At 54.9% G+C, this 20,674-nt stretch overlaps 1 protein-coding gene across 1 annotated transcript; it reads left to right on the top strand.

The window, feature by feature from the left end:
* The first annotated feature begins 15,343 nt into the window (after positions 1–15,343).
* On the top strand, positions 15,344–18,254 carry Ankrd9 (ankyrin repeat domain 9). The gene is made up of 3 exons (XM_051196632.1): positions 15,344–15,599; positions 16,331–16,497; positions 17,134–18,254. Exon 3 carries the CDS (start codon positions 17,189–17,191, stop codon positions 18,161–18,163), a length of 975 nt encoding a protein of 324 aa, XP_051052589.1. The 5' UTR covers positions 15,344–15,599; positions 16,331–16,497; positions 17,134–17,188; the 3' UTR covers positions 18,164–18,254.
* Positions 18,255–20,674: the final 2,420 nt, after the last annotated feature.

Below are 20,674 nucleotides of genomic sequence, written 5' to 3'. Positions count from 1 at the left end.
GGAGTTACAGGCAGTAGTGACCAATTAGAAATGCTGTTGACCACTGAGCCATCTCCAGCCTCCATTTTGGTGGTGTTCCTATTTTTGTTTTTTGAGAAAAGGGTCTCGTTATATAGTACAGGCAGCCCTTTAACTCACAATCTTCCTGCATTAGCCCTTCAAGTTCTGGGATTAGAGTGTCCAATTAGCCTGGTGGTGGTGGTGGTGGTGGTGGTGGTGGTGGTGGTGGTGGTGATCGCCTTAATCCCAGCCCTTGGGAGGCAGAGGCAGGCAGATCTCTGAGTTCAAGGCCAGCCTGGTCTACACAAAGAAACCCCGTTTTTTAAAAAAAAAAAGACAAACAATAAAAAGATCCCCCCCCCCAATAAACTGAAGAGAGTGTATTTTGTGTTTACTAGCATATATATTTAAAAAAATATTTTGATACAGGGTCTCATTATGTAGCTGTGGTTGTCCTGAAACTGTATAGAATGAAGGCAAAATAACCATAAACATAAAATAAAAAAATGCTTTTTAAAAACAAAACACATTAAGGCTTAAGGCTGGGTATGGTGGTACATGCCTTTATGCCAAACACCTGTGAGGCAGAGGCCACACACACACACACACACACACACACACACACACACACACACACACACACAAAAGTGCTTTAAGAATTCTTAGGGGTGGGGCTGGAGAGATGGCTCAGAGGTTAAGAGCACTGGTTACTTTTCCAAAGGTCCTGAGTTCAATTCCCAGCAACCACATGGTGGCTCACAGCCATCTGTAATCGGGTCTGGTGCCCTCTTCTGGTGTTGAAGCAGACATGGAAGCAGAGCATTGTAAACACAATAAATAAATCTTTAAAAAAAAAAAAGAATTCTTAGGGGCCTGGGTGGTGGCACTGGGGAGGCAGAGGCAGGTGGATCTCTGTGAGGTCAAGGCCAGCCTGGTCTGCAGAGTGAGTTCCAGGACAGCCAGAGCTACACAGAGGAACCCTGCCTTAGGGGAATAGAAGGAATTGTCTGCCTTGGAGAAAGGGATGAGTAGGTTTAGAGTATTTGTTGCTCTTACAGAGGATAGGGTTTTGATTCCCAGCACCCATGAGAGAGAGAGCCTCCCGAGTGCTGGGATTAAAGGCGTGCCCACCACCATCACCCGGCCTCACCTTCATTCCTGAATCAGCCTTCTCCATCATCCACTTCCCTTGAAGCCTAGCAAGTTTAAGGGTTTTCTTCCTCATACTTGGGCAGTCTCTCTCTCACTTTGTGTCCTTTTTACAAATGTATTTTAAAGTATGTGTGTGACCCTGAGAGCAGGTGCATCTGAAGCCAGAGGTGTAGGAATCCCCTGAGGCTGGAGCTAAAGTAGGGTGTAAGCCACCTAATGTGGGTACTGGGAACTCAGTGATAACAGATTGGTGTACTCGTAACTGCTGATTAATTTTTTTCTTTTCTTTTTTTTTTTTTTTTTTTTGAGGCAGTGTCTCTCTGTGTAGCTCCAGCTCTCCTGGAAATTGCTCTGTAGACCAGGCTGGCCTCGAACTCACAGAGCTCCTCCTGTCTCTGCTTCCGAGTGCTGGGACCAAAGTCGCTCATCACTACTGCCCAGGTTTTCTTCTCTTTTTGAGACAAGATCTCATGTAGCTCAAGCTGGCCTCCAATTCACTACTTAGCTGAGGATGACCTTGAGCTCCTGATCTTCCTGTGTCTATTTCCAAGTGCTGGAGTACAGCACTGAGCCTGGCCTTTAGTGCTGTGTGTTTTTTCAGCATCTACTTTTATTTTCAGCTATGTGTATGTGTGTAGGAACCCAAGTCCTTTCAAGATTAGCATGCTCTCTTAACTGATGAGCCATCGCTTCAGGCCTCCGTGGTTTTTATTACTTCTAAAGATTTATTTATTTTATTTTATATGTCTGGGTCTTTTGCCTTCATGTATGTATTGTGCATGCTGATGCCCACAGAGGCCAGAACTGAGTTACAGATAGTTGTAAGCTGTCAACAGCCCCTCTCCCCTTGTTTTTTTTGAGACAGGGTCTCGCTATACAGTTCTGGAACTCTCTATAGACCAGGCCAGCCTAGAACTCACAGAGATCCACTAGTTTCTGTCTCAACTGGGCTAGAATTAAAGGTCTGTCATCACGTCTGGCATAAATGATGTTCCTCAATTCCCAAGCCACACGGCAGTCAGTCCAGGGGAGCAGAAGGTTGTCTCCACTGCGCCCAGCCCAAGGATGCAGCAGCTTCGCACCTAGCTGGCATGCCCACTCCATGCAGCAGCATCCTGGATCTCATTACCCCTAGTGAAAGTCCTACTTGAAGGTCGAGGCCACAGGGCCCACATACACGGCCATGGCCACAGACCACCCGGCCCTGCTTCCTCTCATTGGCTTTTCTGTCACATCTCAAGCGTACCAACTTCGTAGTTCACACCGTTTTTGGTAGCTGCTCCCACAACCCTGGATTCACTTTTCACATCTCTTGCAGCCCATCCTGAGCTTTACTGCATTCCATTCCTGCCTTACCTAAAGCGGCTGCCCTGCACGTCTCCTCCATCACCCGGGGATGCTGATCAATGAAATCCAGGCTGCCGTGCATGCTGAAAGGAAGCCCAAAGCTGCCATGAGGAGAAGCCACACAGAGGAGAGCCGAAGGCCCTGCTTAGAACGAGATCCCCAGCAGATTATGGAGAGGCGGCCAGCTGAGCCCCCAGTTCCTACGGAGTCATTCAAACAGGTGAAGCCTTGTGGGTGGGACATTCTCCTATTCAGCCTCCAGATCGCTGCAGCTGTGTAAGTGATCTCAGCTGATACCTTGGCAAGCAGAACCAGCCAGGCCACTGAAGAACACTCCTGTCTCAAGCCACCCTGCAGAGCCTGAGTACCTGCTACACCTGTGGAGTCTGGGTGCCTCTCAGGAGGCACCGGTTTACCAAGCAGACCTCTCGCCCTCAACCTCCTTTCCCTTCTGGTCCTGTACTTTCTTTGGTTGTTTGTTTTGTTTTTCTTTGCCGAAAATTGAACCTGGGACCTCTAGCAGAGCAGCCAAAGCTCTTAACCGCTGAGCCAGCTCTCATTTGTGTATTTATTTTTGAGACAAGGTCTCACTATGTATCTCTGGCTGCCTAGAACTCTCTATGTAGCCCAAGCCTGCCCTTGCCTTCCCAGTGCTGGGGTTAAAGGCCTGAAATTGTTGACAGATGCCCCCCCCTTTTTTTTCCGGTTGGGGATTCCCTGCCAGACTGTTTTTTCCTGATCTGGTCTCTCTGGAAGACAGCTTCCCAGAGAACCTTGATGTCTTATCTCTGTGCTCTATTGGTGTGTCCCTGGGGTTCCCTGCCTCGAAGCAGACACAGGGGTGCGGGTAGCAGGGTCACAACCGACACCTGCCTCTGAGGTGCCAGGTGGGTCCCGTGAAGCCTTCTCTCGAGGCTGTTCTGGCTTCAGTGTCTGTGTATTCCTGTGTTCAGCCCTCGGCCCTGCAGGCAGGCGCCCAGCTTCACGAATGTGCACCTGGGGAAGACCAGGCCAGGGCCCGAGGGGACCAGGGAAGCTCCCTGGAGGTGTAGTTATGCTTGGTGAGCAAGCTAGGCTGGGAGGACAGCATTCCAGGTGCAGAGCACGGTTAGCTGTGACCGGAAGAGAGGGGTGGAATTGTGCTGAGCGCTGGACTTGTGCCACCTTCGCCTGCAGGCAGAGGGCACTGTGCAGACACAGGCCGGTGTGTTTCTTGGCCGGTAAAGGGAAACGCCTTGTCGGCGTGTCGACACAGCCCTCGCCAGCACCTTGAAGCACTGTAAACTTAAAGTGTTGCACAACCCTAAGCCTGGGAGCCTATGAAACTCCCAAGGAGAGGTGGGGATTGGCAGGACTAGCCTCGCTACCTACGAGAGGAGCGGTTCGTGGAGAACAGGAAGGCCAGCGCCTTGCAGGATGCTGAGGGGCCCCTGAGTGACCGCAGGGTAGGGTGGCCAGGACGGGGGCTGATTCGAGTGCAGGAGGCAAACTTGCGTAGGAAGGGGCCTGCGGGGAGTACATAGCTGGAGGAATGAGTAGCGCTGTCAGCACTGGGTCCCGAACCTGCCGACCCAGCGGATTCCTGAGGCTCGGTGGCCGGGGACCTGGCACCCTCGCTGGCGCCGCGCCCCGGAGGCTCCGGGATCCCTTCCTCTACCGCTAGAGGGCAGTGCTGGCCGCTGCTCCGCTGCGCAGGCAGGAATACCGAGGCCACGCCCCTCCCTCTCCTCTCAGACGGAGGTGCAGGACAATGCTGCCCTCTTAGAGCTCTCCGTGGCCCCCGGGGTGGGATAAGCCGGCTGGACGCCCTCCCTGCCCTGGGCCCTTCTAGAGTGTCTTCTTGCATCACTCGAGACAGTGAAGATGCAAGCTAGGGTGTGGGCCGCTTGGGTTGTGGGCGACTGCAGAGCAATGCTGCTCTCGACGGTAGGCTGACACGCAGGGGCCTCTGAGTCACTAGGATTTGTCTGAGTTGTGTGACCTGGGCTAGTCCTGCCCCGACCCGGCCTCAGTTTATTCTCCTCCCTTGCTTTACTGCCTTTTACCGCTCCTCCTCGAGTTGACAGCTTGGAATGTAAATAATGCAGGTAGCGAGCGCAGAAGACGCGGAGCTATTCGTGCAGAGCCCCATCTGACCCTCTGACCCTGAGGTTCAGAGAGGTGGGACTGAGTCCTCAGAGCAGTTGAGCTCTTAAGCCAGCAAGGGGGGAGGTGAGCCGGCTTTCTCCCCCTAGCCTTTCTCATCTACCAACTTCCAGCCCCCCAGGGCGTCAGAGCTTGTCTCCACCTAGGGCAGATCTGGGCCCTGGTCAGGATCTGGCGGGGCCACTGACCCTTTTCCCAGAAGCCTAGCTGTGCGCTGTCTGCATTCTGACACAGCAGGATGGTTACTTCCTGCTTCCAGCCCTGGGCTCACACAACCCACTCCTTACCTGTTCCCTCTCCACCTCAGGGTCAGCCCCCACCCTCTTGATTAACTGTGACTCCACTTAGTCATCTTCATTTATGGAGCAACTTCTACCTTCTTGGCAGGACAGGCAGGCCCCACCCTCGGAATCACCAAAGGAATCACCACCTCCTAGGCTGGGTGATTAAGGCTGGGTTGGGGTGGCGGGAGGTGTACTCCTTTTTCCAGGCCACATCGGAAATGAAGACGTGCTCACACCGAGGGACAGCGTACCTGGCAGAGGGAACAGCACCTGCGAAGGGCCTGAATCAGGCTAAGGTTCTATGGTGTCGGGAGCGGTCTTTGCGGGGCTGCAATCCGAGCCAGTCTAGCGGCCCCAAGTCCGTACCTGAGTGGGGGAGTGTGGATGAGGGAAAGGCTGGCTATAGACCATAAAGAAGAGACAGAATAAAGGCCAGGAGGGCAGATCAATACTGAAATGCCACTGAGTTTATTTTTCACCACTCTTATATACCTTATCCAAAAAGGGGAACACAGTATCATGCATAGGGAACAAACTTTTCTTCCTCACTTATTCTAAGGGTTCAGTACCCACACCTCAGCTCCAACTTCTTGTTCCCTAGCCTTGAGGTCAGGAGCAGCCACACCTCAGATTCAGGTCTGTTGTTTAGACTAAGATGGCCGAATCATCCTTCTGTAGCCACACCTTTGACCTTTAGGCCTTGTGACTTGCTGACGGCTTTGAACTCTCTGTCATTGTGCCAAGATGGAGTGCAGCCATCTTTATGGGCACCCACAAATTCCCCCTTCTTAACATAAATAATGCCTGTGCTTCTGCTCAGGACAGATGGCTGTGTCTGTCTTAGGTCGTCTTCTTCAGCCTTCCAGCTTTACCCGTCATGGGAAGCACACATTCTGTCATGTGTGTCCTGGCTTAGGTTGCTTGTAGGTAAAAACTCACCTGCCTCTGACTACCAGCCTCTGTACTAAAGAACATTAGGGGATAGTGCATGGCTCCATGCCAACACACCTGAGCCAACTTTTCATGGAGAGTTCACAAGCACGCTTGATAATGCATATGCTTTTGTGGTATCTCCTACAAAAGGAGAGCAGGAGTCAAGATGAAAACGGCCTTTTAAATCTTGAGTGGCTTCTGCTCTATCAAAATCGAAATCTGCCTATTCAATTGCATTGTATCTAATGATTCATAAGCATCATGTCTAAATCTTAACAGACTTTTCCATCCATAACATATCTAATATAGCACAGGTTGTAAACATTAATGATTCCAGTATGCTTATTAACAATTGACCAAAACGGGAAGAGTACCAATAACAGCTTCGGGGCAAGGAGTTCTGGCCACAGCTTCTTGCTTGCTCAAGGTGCCTCGGGGGTCCATGCAGGGCCCTACAGTGGGGTGGAGGTTTTAGTTTGAAAAGTGGGGTGGGGATGGCTTGGAGAAAAAGAGGGGTCACATCTGACTTTGGTTGTAGCAGGTGTATTAGGGGGTCTTTAGAGGGGCAGGACAAATAGAATGTGTGTAGGCTATGTTGCATGTAATTGTATATTACATACATAATTTTATAAAAGGGGGCTCACTAGATTAATTTAGGATTAAAGGCTGAGGAGTCTGAGCATGCTCAGTCATGTGAGACATCCCCACAGTACAGGAAGAAGGCCTGGATGTCTCCTAGGAGTCCTTTCGTGGACACTGAACTGTGAAAAGACTGGTGATGCTGTCATAGCAGCACTCAGGCTGAGGCAGGAGGATCGGATCATGCGCTTAAGGCAGGCGAGGCTACAATGTGAGACTCTCAAAGCCCAAGCTTACTGCAGAGACAACGGCAACATGCTGGCTGCCTCCCTCTCTCCCTTCTCCCTGTCACCCCCAGGCAGGGTCTCCCTATGTAGCCCTAGCTGGCCTAGACCTCCTTAGGGAGATCAGGGTGGCTTTGAACTCAGAGATAGATCTGCCTGGCTCTGCCTCCCGAGTGCTGGGATTAAAGACACAGGCCACCACATCCAGCAGCTCCTACTCTCACTCCACCTAAGCCCCTAGCCTATTCCGTGCTGCTACATACATCCAGTTACTGGCCCACAAGTCAGTTGGCACTGGGAATGCCCTCACAGACACCCTAGGAGTTTGCCTGACAAGTCTCCTAGGAGGCTCTCAACTCATCAACTGACAGTCAAGGTCAGCCCACAGCATCTTCAGGCTCCTGGAGGCTGAGGGCTGCCCCAGGAAGGATGCCATCAGGGCATTCGGCATAGATATCATTGGCTTTGGCTAGCTGTGGGTGTTACAAGAAGGCTCTTTGTCCTCTAGGAGGTCTCCATGTCTACACACCAAGGGTCCAAGGGCATCATTTGTGGAGAAAACCAATGAATTTTCTCAGAAGTTTTGTGATAACTTCTCTCCCCTGGCCAGGGATTGGAAGATCCTGGCCCACCTGTAACATGAATAATAAATGACCCAGAGACTGGTATTGGGGTTCAAACTTCAAGCTGAAGATCAGAAAAGCAAAGCAGCTCTTACCTCTACCTCAGGCTGAGTGGGCTGATCCTGTCTCCACGAGCTCTCACCGAGCCTCTGTAACTTTGGCTGGAGATCCACTTGCCTCTATCTCCAGTATGGCTGGGGAATGGACGCCTCCTACGGAACTCTGAGACCCTGCTTCTATCTTTTATACCCTTTAGAGTTGGGATCTGCTACTCTTTTAGACTGATTCAACCTTGTGTAGATCTGTGTGTCCTTGGACTCACAGAGCTCCGTCTACCTCTTAATCCTGAGTCCTAGGGTCAAAGGTGTGTACCACTATCTCCTAGCATCTGGCTGATGGCATTAAAAGTGTGTGCCTGGCTTCTAAGTTTGTGGCTGACTTTGCTTTCTGAATCCTCAGGCAGACTTTAATAAATCATAAAAATACATCACTACACCCGCCCTCTCCACCTATCTTGTGTCTTGTGATGGGGGCTTTTGTTTTGTTTTTTGAGACAGGGTTTCTTTGTGTAGCTCTGGCTGTCCTGGAACTCACTCTGTAGACCAGCCTGGCCTCAAACTCATAGAGATCCCCCTGCCTCTGCCTCCCGAGTGCTGGGATTCAAGGTCTGTGCCCCATACTCGGCAGGGTGGGGACTTACGATGGGAGGGACCACAGCTTTTACAGTGCAGCCCCCAGCAGGGTTATTCAGAAAGTACATAGCTAAAGCCTTCCCTTCCTGGGAGGGAATAGAGGTAACAAGGTGACAGCCATTCCTGGGCAGACGCCAACGAGCAGCTACTCACTCCAAATGACATCAAAGTAATGATGCCACCAAAGTCCAACCTGATGACCCAATGAGTTTATTGGGGTTAAATTACAGGAGCACAAGGGACTCAAAGGCAGCTGCATCACCAAGGCCTGCGCCGGCATGTACCATGACTCATAGGAGCTGCAAACTTCAACCTCTCTGTACAACTTGCGGGCAGCTCCCATCCTCAGCAATTCTTACTGCTTATGTAACGTAGGGGGATGGTGGCCTTGTGAATCTGGTACATTTTAGGGACTTCCTAAGGTTTCTGAGTTTGCAACTTGAGTCTTAAGGATCTTCTTCCAGGAGGACATTGCTGACCTTCCTGCCAGCCTCAGTCCCTATGGTGACCTGCCTATCCCCACCCAGCACAGAGATAAGGGCAGTGGCACAGCATTTTGTCAACAGGCCCTGTCCCTTTAAACAGTGACTGCTGACTGTGCCTATCAAAGGGCTTAGATTGCTTCAGGCATGCGCCCAGAAGCCACACAGCTGGCTCAAAAGGAACTGTATTCAGCCCTTGAGGGACACCCACATTGAACACTTTTTTGATCACAATGAAAAGCTGAACCTCTTTCAAATACTTAGTGGAATGGGTTCGTGTTTTCTCTTTTGAGAACCGGGTATGCAGCTGGTTTAAGTCTATTGATCGGGTGGCTTCTTGTTGGTGTTTAATTTTTATAGTCCCTGGTATTAATCCACTATTGGAACCCTTGGGCATACAGTAGGCTGTGATGACACCCACCCCTTCCCCAGGGGCGGGGACCATATATATGCTACGAAAGCATTCTGCTATTGAGTGATGCCCCAGCTCTACCCACGCAGGCTGAGTCTTTAGGCTTGTTTTTCTTTTAACCCCTTTTTTTCCTGTAGAAATACAAACAAGGAGCCCTGGCCTGGAGCAATGGCTGATCTTGCAGAGGATCTGGGTTCAATTCCCCCTCACTTACATCGTAGGAAACAAACATCTGTAACCCCAGCTTCAAGGGGGCTGGGCACCCTCTTCTGGTCTCCATGGGCACCAGCACGCATGTGGTGCAATACATACATTCAGGTAAACACTCATACTCATGAAAAGGTAAGTAAATATTAAAATAAGACAGCAATCATAGCAACTTAGTTTCTGGGGTAGTCTTTGTGGCTGGCAGGGTTGTGCCCAAGGGTCCCAGTGGACCCTCACTGTCCTTTAGGACAAGGTTCTATGTCTCCACTGGGCAGGAGATGCAGTGTAGGTTCCTTTCTTGCTTGTGGCTGACATGGAATGAGTAACTTGTTAAGAACACAGGGCACTGTCACCATTATGCCCCGAGAGCAGGGTTGTCACAGCCAATCCCCTTATGAGTGAAGAGTGTGTCTCCTACTATTCTAAGTGAAAAGATAATTCACCAGCATCAGACATGGCTGGATCCAGGAATCCTACAAAGACACAAAAGAGAGAAGCCATGGGGCTTGGCTAACACTAAGGCAGAAATGCACGTTAAACAGAAAACAAAAATCCATCTCCCAGGAACTTGGCTGATGCCTATTATCCTGTCTAACTATGTAATAGCAGTTATGAATTTGAATATGAAGTTCAGGCTCGAGTGTGTTTTGAAGATTATTTTTAATTATGTGTCTGTGTGAGTGTATGCACACCTGAGTGCAGGTGTCTGCAGAAACCAGCAGAGGGCATCAGATCCCCTAGAACTAGAGTGATTGGGAGCCATCCAGCATGGGTTCTCAGCAAGAGCATCGAGTGCTCTTAACTGATGAGCATATCAATCCCAGGACTCAATCCTTTTAGGAAACATTAAAGAGCCACTGCACTAAGCACCACACATGTAACAGCATGAGAACCAGCATTTAACCGGGATAGGATGCCTACAGAAGGGGTGGTCCGATGAGAGGCTCTCTAATCAGTCTCTAGCACTAAAAAAAAATAAGGCCTTTCTAGGTACTGCCAGGACCTTCAAAGGAGCTCCTCCCCTTTAGCTTGCCTGATGATGTCTGCAAGGCTTCCCCCTTGGCCCATCTGTAGCCCCTATCTGGCTGGTAAGGCTGGCCTCACTCAACTCAGTTTTGGCCTGGCCACCAGGCAAAACAAGAGGTTGCCCATTTATGGACTCCTGGCGCAGCCGCACATCTCTGTTGGCAAGTGTGTGAGCTGCCTATTCATGCTGGACCATTGTTCCGAGTTAGGTCAGCTGGCTTACAGCAGCCTTTAGTACAGCTGTGGCTTGCCATTCCTTTGCTGTGTGTGTTAGACTCTTCTCTTCTAGTAAGTTCCCATGTCTGCCTGCTTTTGTCCTGTCTTTGGTCTCACTGACAACTCAAACTGAGCCTTGAAAGATCAGTGGCGTGGGCCAAGAGGAGGGTGGGAGGGTTGGAGTCTTTCTGCTCCAAGGAAGGCCCCGGGAGGGCAGAGGCTTATCCTTAAAGACCAAGTAAGTTTTGGTTCAGCCAGGCGGCAGAGAAACCGCCTGGCTGAGGCAGGGACAAGCGTAGGAGGTGTCCACCAACTCAGGCTCCTGCTCCCTCCATGCTGCCCAATGGGATGCTTTCTTCTTAATCTCATATTGCACCTGACTCATATTGCAGGGATGTGGCTAGCATTCAGACGTGTGCAGTCACCTAGCGCATGTCCTAGGCTGGTGAGTGGCTGGTTAGGAAGGGCCCAGCAAGTCTGGCACCAGCCTCTCCAGGGCTGCAATCGCCTGTATCCTCTGTACATCTCAGAGCCTGCACTGTGCTTCAGTAGGCCAGCCCTGCCTATATCAGCTCCTTGCTGGAGCTCAGGCCAGGGAACACCCCAGGTAATCCGTGGATGGACTCCCCCAGCCCCACCCCTTCTCACTGAAGACGAAAACCATCCCCGGCATTATACAAACCAAGTGCGGTGAGTGTGTCTGTAATCCCGGAGCCTTGGAGGTGAAGGCAGGACGCACGCACGTGAGTCCCAGATCATCCTACTCAGTACATAATGAGTATAATGCGTATGAGGCCAGCCTAGGAAATATACAACCACGTCTCAGGAGAAAGAGAGTGCAGATAGCCTTTCACAGGGAAGGGTTGCAGTCCTGTAAACAACCTGACAAAACGCAGTGGGGCGCGTGTGTGCGTCCGCGCACACACACACGCGCACACATACACACGCGTGCGTACACACACGCGTGCGCGCACCCGCGCACACACACACAGCTGTGAGGGCTGGAGAGATGGCTCAGTGGTTAAGAGCACTGTCTGCTCTTCCAGAGGACCCAGCTTTGATGGTTTGATTCCCAGCGTCTACACAGTGGCTCACAACCTTCTGTAACTCCAGTCCCAGAGGATCTGACACCCTCTTCTGGGCTTCTTCAGGCACTACACATGGGTACATAGACTCACATAGGCACGCACCCACAGGCAGGTAAAAGGACAAAAAGGCTTGCAAGGGGACGAGGCAGCAGGAGAAGGGGGGAGGTCACGGGGTGAATATGATTGACACACGTCATGTACATGTGTGAAAATGTCACCCAAACATTAACAAAGAAATTTCTGGAGTAGCTGTGGCGTCACTTGCACTTGTGCCCTCCCTGGCGTCCATGCTTGACGTTCTGCCCCCACGAAAGGGGCGTCCGCGTCCCTAGCTGAGGCCCCTTCCCTCCAGGCAGGCACCGCCCCTGCTAGTCTTATCAAGACATTATTCTAAAAGGTTTCCACACCCGGGCCGCCGCACAGTAGCTTTATAGTTGCCCTTTGAGGCTGCCTGGGACCGACCGCCGTGAAGGGGCTTTCGCAGGAGGGATGGACAGACCGACGTGTGAGGGCAGAGAATGACTCTCCCCACTGGGCGCGTGAGTGCACTGCACGCGGCTCGCACACCACACAGCATCACTGGATGTGCCCGTGTGCACACCCACCCACACTCCTGGGCACATTCACCAGCGGCACAAGTCTGTTGTCTGCACCGTATTTCGCCATCCAGTTCTGTCCCTTCCTCTACCCCCTCAGAAGCTTCTCCCGTCCTCTGCTCACTGGGTCCTGAACCTTGTCCAAATGCTGTTCTCACTGCACCCAACCTTGGTGAAGGGCACCGTGACCTGAGTGGCGATGTTCCTGTCCCAGCTGCCTGGCAACCCTGCTGACGGCACCCTGCTCCCGAGGCCACTTGAGCTTTAGGGCCCACGTGCCTTTCCCCTTTGCTGGAAGTACTAAGTTCTTGCTCTGGACTTCATCTCTGTGCCGTCCTAGCTTTGTGTGGGCATGCGCGCGCATGTGCACATGTGCGCATACATGCCACAGCTTGAGTGGGGTCAGCGGACAACCCAAGGGAATGAGTTCTCTTCCTCCACCACGCCCTGGGGTCCCAGGGATTGAACTCACATCAGACTTGGCAGCAAGGATGTGTCCTGGCTGAGGTTTCCCTGGCTCTTGAGCACATTCTTTGTACCCATGACCCCAGCTGTCCATCATCAGGCAGGCCTTCTCCCCAGCCTCCTGTCGCTATGGACCTGCCGTTTCCGGCTCCTATCCTGGTTCCTCTCCAGCTTCCAGGTACTCAGCCTGAAGCTTCGGGCCTCTCCCCTCACACACCCAGACAAGTGGGAGCCATGCAGTATGTGCTCCCTCAGCTCATCCCCCAGTGGCTACACGGGCTAGTCCTGCAGTTTATCCTCAGCAGCCCTAGAGACCCCAGAGAAGAGGCCGCCTGGCTCTGTGCTGCGAGCCCTCCCTGCGGCTTAGTTCCCTGAGTCCTGAGTCCCAGCGCTTGCCTGCACTGGTGCTCTGATCTGCGGTCCCTTCTCTACTCCCCCACTCTGCCCTTTCTGAGCAGCCCACCTGCCCATGTGTACACAGCAGCTTTTACCCTGGCAGGGGACAAGTCCTCCACGAGGGCCTCCCCCATCTCTCCGGGAACCTGTCCCCTGTCCTAGCTGCCCTTCACTTCCCATTCCCATTAGACCTTCTAAAGAGGAAGTTACCCCTTCACGGCTGTGCACGTCATCACCTGGGTAGGCTTGAAGGGCAGCGATGACATGATGGGGTGGGGTTATGGTTGGCTGTGGTGGGTGTGGGCAAGGACGTTCACAGCACTGGCATCCTGCATGCCAGGGCACGGGCTACACTTTACCCAGCAAGCAGTGGGCAGGCCGGGAGGATGGGAGGTGTCAGTTGTCACACACAGCCTGCAGACAGTGTCCAGCCACAGAGCACTGAGGATGGGCTTACTCTGAAGGTGCAGGGACACACTCCTCCCAGCTCTGGGCTAGGGAGCGAGGAGCCAGGTAGGAGGGTAAAGGACAGCAGGAAGGGGACTGAGCGGTGGGACTTTTATCAAGTGGCCTCTCCAGAAAAAGCATCAACCACTGCCGAGGGCCAAGGCCTCCTGACCTTACCGCCTCTCAACATGGTTACCCTGGGGACTTGGTTTCCAACACATGAGCCCCAAGGGACATGTTCCAACCCTGTTCAAACCATGGCGGTGACCTTGGGGAAAAGGCAAGCTGCTGAGGGCAGGGCTGTTCAGGGCCATGATGGAGACAGGTACAGTCATCTGCTTCCAAAGAGCCACAGGGCAGGGCAGCTGCCAGCTGTCAGATCTATTGGCCTCTTGTCCCTCTCCTCCCCGGGGTCTTACTCCATGGCTCAGAATGGCCTTGAACTCATGGCAGTCCATCTACCCCAGCCGACTGAATGCCTCCAGGCTGTCCTGCCTGCCGTTCACTGGCTCTCAGGCAGCCAGTGTTATTTTTGTGTTGTGCCCCAGCTAACGAGCAAAATAACTTCCTCCACCTCCCGCTGTACCAGTGTGCAGTGCACATCCTCGCTGCTGTCTCAGCAGGGAGACCCACGGCACGGCTGTGCTCCGCTGGCCGCTGGGCTGTACCTCCCACTCTCTAGTTCCTCCTTCACCAGGGCACCTGGACCTTTTGGCGAAGGCCCTGTGCAGTAGTGCTCCCCAGCGGGACCAGGCCGGACTGAGGGTCCTCCTCCCGGAGCCCCCGCCGGCAGAGGAAGTCAGAGGACAACAGCCCAGTGCCTTTGTGCCCTTTCACCGTCTTTATACAACTGTTGTGGAAAGAGCGATGTCTCACCTTAAGCCCTGTTAAAGCAGAATTGGGTAAGGGACCACGTGACAGCTGCCGGAGAGTGGAAGGGCAGCTGGGAGCTCCCAAAGGCCATTCACTCTGCCACACTCCCATCACATTTAGACAGAAGAAAAATCCGAAGAAAACAGAGAAGACTGTTGGAAGCTGACACCTGGGAAAGGCAGGGTTTGGTCCTCGAGCCTAGTGTTCTCGGGCCATGATTGGCAGTTGCCATGGATCTCCTAGGAGTTGGTTTAGTCCTGAAGGTGACACGGTCTGGAGGTGGTGTGTGTGTGGGGGTCTCGTTTGACAGACTAGTGTCCCATGTGTTGTAGTCTGGGTTACAAAAATGCCTATACTCCAGGCTGTCTGTGGTCTCTCTGAACTTCAGAGCCTGTCTGCTTATGGGGGTTGTTTCTCTGGCCTTCTAGGGTACAGGGCTACAGGATGCCCCCAAAACTGCAAGGGTGTGAAAGTGGGTGTACCCGGGGTTCTGTGCAGATGTCTGCTGGGGTTTTCTCAGAGGAGCCGGATGAGACAGACTTCAGCCTGGTTAAGTCCTTCAACCTGTCAGGGAGGCAGGCACAGAGGAGCCAAGACGGGGCTGCTAAGGCATTCTGGGAAAAGAAGGTTGAAGAGCCTGTGTATGGAATGTGGGATAGTGTGGGAGCGAGGGAGATCCAAAGCTTGGTGCTTCTGGAATGGACTTTGGGCTCCTAAACTCCCCCAAAGTCAGGGTCCTTTGTGGCCTGCCCAGTTCTTCCTGAGTAAAAAAACCAGCCTGAAATGCCAGCTTCCTTCAAAGGCCCAGGATACGACTCTTGCTCCAGCTGAAGAGCAAAGACAGCCACATTCAACGATCGCCAGGGAGCCTACTTCTGCCGCCAGGGCTTGGCGCGCGCACCCCAACTCGGGTTCTTGCCCGAACTCGCCCCGCCCCCGTCATGCCCCGCCCTCCAGCTCCGCCCCGTCCCCGGCCTCTCTCACCCCCACCCCCGCGCCCTTAAGTTTCTCCGAAGTTTTCCGCGGGTCCCGCCGAGCGCCCCGCCCCTCCGCCCGTGACGCAACAATGGTGCAGCGCGGCGACCAATGGGTGGCGGCGGGGGCCGGCAGCGCGAGCCAATGGAGGCGGCGGCCCGTCCCGCGGTGCTGCCCGGCCCCGGCCGCACTGCGCCGCCCGCCGCCCGCCCCTGGGCCGCCCCGGCACCAGTACCGGGAGACCCGGTCGCGGCGGATCAGAGCACGGCGGGCGGCGGCGGCGCCCTCCACGTCCGGCGTCGTGGGATCTCCTTGTGTCGCCGCTGCATGGACGGGGCGCGCTCCGACCCGCCGCAGGGACCGGGTCGCGCGGCTTGGTGAGTCGCCTGCCCCGGGCTCCGCCGCGCGCAGGTGCAGCCCCGGCCCTGGCCGCCGGCCAGCAGACACTCGGGCCCGCCCGCAGCCGCCGCGGCAGAGGTCGGTCGGTCCTTGCCGGGAAGGGTCAGGGAGGATCTGGCCGGCGGCCCAGCCTCCAGTCACGGAGTGACGTGGGGCGGCCGAACTTTACGTAACCCGCCCGGCACCCCACGCGTGCCCACACAGTACACCTGGGGCGCGGGGCCCAGGCTCGCGAAGGCGCTGCAGTCATGGCATCGCCCAGAGGGGCGGCTGCCGCAGCCCACTCCATAGTGCCCTCCTCTGCAACCCGGTTACCGCGAGTGGTCGTGATACACACACAGTGTGGTGGACAAGGCCCACTCACCGTCCCGGGTCCCTTGTGAGCCGGGTAGCAGGGCACTTAGGCCGGGGTGGTGGTGGTGGTGATACCCAAGGGCGAGTGGCCAGGGCTCAGGTTGAGGCTGGGGGCCCAGGGCAGAGGCAGGATTTAAGCTGTGATCTGCAGTGTCTGGGGTGGGCACACATAGAACGCAGAAGACCTATGCTCTTGTCCTGGCTCAGCCTGACAGGGTGACTGACCTTGGACTAGCTTGTCCCTTATTGGAAAATGGTGTGGCATTACCGACCTCATGTGGATAGACCTGGAGTGGAGTGCACAATGGTGAACGCTCCAATCCCTCCGTTGACTTCACCCTTTCTCTCCTCACAGGAGCTGATTCCTGATGGGTCCCAAAACTGTTTGTGGATGAAGGAGCCGGAGCCACTCCCCAAGTCGGGCTGTGGGGCGCACTGCCAGCCACGGCCACCACGCTTCTTGCTGGTGAGGCAAAGTGAATAACCGTGTCTGTAGAATCCAGGGCCGCTGGCAGGAACCGGGTAGGTCTGATTGAGTAGTTATGTCCATTACCCTCTTGGAAAAAAGCTCTTGGGGTACTCTGCAGAGGGTCAGGGTCGAAGGGGAGTTGTCTGGGTTTGGGGCTGGGAGGATGAGTTGGGCTCAGCTTGCATTGTGGGCCTGAGTTGTCTTCGCTGTCACATGGATCCTCCTTATTTGCGGTTGGAGGGACCTGGCTCAGGCGTGAACAGGAGCTCTTCTCGAAGGTCCCAGAGCTGCAGAGGGTTGGGAGACTGAAGGCTCGGGCAGGACCAGCTGTCTTTAGCAGAGAAGCTAGAGAGAAGGTGCAGATGCAGAAATTCAAGCGTGGTTCTGGGCCTAGGAGAGAATAGAGCTGGGGGCAGCCGAGGCTGGGAAGGAAAAGGGGCTCTGACGAGTCACGCCTCTAATCCCAGCACCCCGGAGGCAGAGGCAGGTGCACCTCTGTGAGTTCGAGGCCAGTCTTATCTACAGAGAGTTCCAAAGAGTTCCAGCATAGCCAGGGCAACACAGAGAAACCCTGTCTCGAAAAGCCAGATACACGAAACGAAGACCTAAGGTCTGTGTGAGGGTAGAAGCCATTTCTCAGGCCGAGGGAGTTGTGACCAAAGCCTTCACTTGGCCCCTTCGCCCCACAGGTTGGTCTGGGTGATGCAACCCATGCCTTGAGGCCAGGAGACTCCCAAGACCAGCATGCCGTGGGACACCAGGCCCGGACGCAGCGCCAACGGCGGGCCTGAAGGCCCAGGCTCAGCTCGCTTGCGGGTGCAGAAGCAATGCCGGAAGTCGTCCTTTGCCTTCTACCAGGCAGTGCGCGACCTGCTGCCTGTGTGGCTACTCGAGGACATGCGCGCCAGCGAGGCCTTCCACTGGGACGAGCGCGGGCGCGCCGCCGCCTACTCACCATCGGAGGCCCTGCTGTATGCGCTCGTGCACGACCACCAGGCCTATGCTCACTATCTGCTGGCCACCTTCCCGCGGCGGGCGCTCGCCCCGCCTAGTGCGGGCTTCCGCTGTTGCGCCGCACCCGGACCGCACGTGGCGTTGGCGGTGCGCTACAACCGCGTGGGCATCCTGCGCTGCATCCTGAGAACCGTGCGGGACTTCCCGCTGGAAGAGCGCATGCGCCTCCTGGACCGACGTGGCTGCAGCCGCGTGGAGGGCGGTGGCACATCCCTGCATGTGGCCTGTGAGCTTGCGCGCCCCGAGTGCCTCTTCCTGCTGCTTGGCCACGGAGCTTCTCCAGGCCTTCGAGATGGCGGCGGCTTTACACCCTTGGAGCTGCTGCTGCACCACCTTGGCCGGGACACCAACTCACCTACTGCTGCTGAGGCCTCTGCCACCGGCAACGCTGCCACCACCAGCACCACTCCACCCGGGGAGCTGTGTCAGCGCCGCCTGATGCTGCTTGACCTGCTGGCACTGTACACCAAAGGCGGTGCTGCGGGCCCGGCTCGATGTGAGCTGCTAGGAGACCGGCTACGCTGGCAGAGGCTGCTGGGTGAGGACAAATTCCAGTGGCTAGCAGGGCTGGCGCCACCCTCGCTCTTTGTGCGAGCCATGCAGGTGCTGATCACCACCATCTCACCTGGCCGCTTCCCCGAGGCCTTGGAGGAGCTGCCCCTGCCACCATTTTTGCAGCCGTTGGACCTCACGGGCAGGAGCTAGACTTGGGCCCCCTTTGGCACTGTAACTGGGGACAGAAGTGTTTTTGAGAGTATTGTACCTAGCACTTTACATATACGGATCTCTGACTGTACGGAAGAATCCGCCTGGTCTGTTGCATGCGTTTGGGGTAGGGCTGCCGGGTCAGGCGGGCTATCAGAGAGCGGTGGCTCGCCACACTCCTGCTCAAGTGCACTCACTAGCTCCCTGCTCCGCTGAGGATATGGGTGAGGGCCTGGAGTCCCGGGGGTGGTGACAGCTGACCCAAGCAAGAGAAGCAGGAACAGAGGGTGGGGACTGACATGGCTGAGCAAGAGGACAGAATGTGCTGAGTCCTGTGCTGTCAGCCTCAATAATGGCCTATGGAGTGGACTTGATCCTGTGTCCCGGAGGACAAGCAGGGCTGAGCAGGCAGCTGTGGCAGGAGCTGAGAGGTAGGAGGAGCCAGGCTGCGCGTGCGTGCGTGCGTGCGTGCGCGCGCGCGCGTGTGTGTGTGTGTGTGTGTGTGTGTGTGTGGCCTCATCTCACACTGAATCTTAGGTTTCCTACCCAGGCCTGGAATTGGCCCTCAGTCAGTATTGGCAAGTGCTGGCCCTGTGTGTCTGTGCTTTGCTCCGCCATTGCCCCTGCTTCCCTGCATCCTTGTCTCTCATCAGGACCAGGGGTGCCTTCTATGCCCCCTGCCCAGCCACAGGGATGGACTCCTACCCACTCACAGTGGGTGTCACGAGGTGTTTACGGGGCTCCTGGCTGGGTGTTATCACTTTGGGCAAGCTTCTTGCCCAGCCTGGAGAGCTGATTTCTGCTGGAACCTTCTGAAGAGTGGAGGTTTGTTAGTGAATGCGCCATCATCTTTCAGGACAAAGGGACCCTGGCTGCAAAGCTAGGTTCACACCCTGCCTGAGGAGTGTCAAGACTCAGAGCCGGATTACCCTTCCCAGGGATTTTGCTGGGCTGTGAAATTCAACCTTTGTGGCATGGGCTTGTGGGCCATGGTGTGCTGCCAGCAGTAAAAGCCAACCGTGCTGAAGCGGCCAGCCTGGCCCGGGCAGCTGCTGCTCAGTGCTCCTGTATAGCACGCCTAGGGATGGAAAAGTCCAGAGTGCTGGGCCGCAGGAGGGAGGATGGGGAAAGCCTGGAGAACAGAAAGGGTCCTAGACCTTGCCACCTATGTCCTGGGCCCCACTGTTACCACCAAGGGATTTTAGGCCATTTTCCAGGCCTGAAAATGTGACCCTGCCAACCCCCCCACCAATTCCAGAAAGTGGAGCAAGAGGTTACCAGCCGGTACTGACCCTCACCTGGATGAGAGCTATGCTCCCTCTGTCACCTCTGAGCCTGGCACTTGTGGGTGATGAAGGCTAACACCCTCCCCAGCCCCGAGTTTGACTCATTCAAGGTCAGTCCCCCAATCTGGGAGGGCCCAGGTCCTTAGTCTGGATTTCCCTATTTGCAGGACATGAACAAGGGCTTGCAGTAGCTTCTCAGGGAGCCTAGGAAGCCGGGCTGCTGCTGAGGGTGCCCGCATGCCTCCTTAGCCCTGTGTTCTTTGGGGGCTGCTGGTGAGGGCTGGGAGCGTCTGTCTCCTTCAGGTAGGCAGACTGCTGCTTGGCAGCTTCACCAGTGCTACCTGACCTGGGGGGAGGGGCGGTGTCCATCAGGGAAGAGTCAGGGTGGGACCTTGTGGGAGGAATTGGCACTATAGGGCGAAGATCAGGCCCAAGAGGGGTAGCTTGGCTCATGGTGACAAGCACATACGTGTCATGGTACTCGCCATCGCTGACTGGCCCCCAGCCCCTGTGCCTTGGACTGTTACAAAGGCAGAAGAGACTCTTTGGACACTGATTTGGGTGGGGCCTCACTATTGGGAGGTGGGAGGGGGCAAGCCCGGAGGGGTGGGGAAGCCTAGCCAGTCTCCTCAGAGGAAGGCTTGATTCCTGCCACACATCTTTATTGCCATGCCTGCTCTTCAGGGAGCAGAGGGCCTGGAGAGGTGGCGCCCAATGATAAGCAAGGCCTCACTTATCGGGCAGGCAGTAGTTTCTGAGAGAGAGAGGGTGGGTGGCTCAGTGTGTGACTTATCTGTCCCCTAGGCCCCCCAGCCCCTGACATATTACCACCCTGGCCATTACCACCCTGACTTGCAATGCTGAGCAGATCTGCAGGGGACTAGAGCCTAGCAGGCCTTGTCCACCATCAGCTAGTGGTGGGTGACTTTGGTGGTTCCAAAACATACAATCAAGCCCGTCCTTCTCACGGTTCGCATGTTCACTTCATGAAATTTCACCAATGCAGTCTGTCCCCATCAAATGACAGATGTGTCCGTAGGAGATCTGTACCACACTCCAGTTAAAGAGTTCAGGAGCCAAAATTTCTGGCCCCTGATGCCTATTTGGAAGGACCGTTTAACTGAGGCATGGCGAGGCTCTTTGGAAGGGCAGTGTGAGCTGGTGTGGCCTGCTGCTGCCTCTGTCCCTGTCCTCAGCTGTGTCTGTTTCCCACAGACTCCATACT

The sequence above is a fragment of the Phodopus roborovskii genome, unplaced genomic scaffold, assembly GCF_943737965.1.
Source record: "Phodopus roborovskii unplaced genomic scaffold, PHOROB, whole genome shotgun sequence".
Lineage (NCBI taxonomy): Eukaryota > Metazoa > Chordata > Mammalia > Rodentia > Cricetidae > Phodopus > Phodopus roborovskii.
The sequence above is the reverse complement of the archived record's forward strand: the minus strand, read 5'-3'. Positions and strand labels throughout refer to the sequence as shown.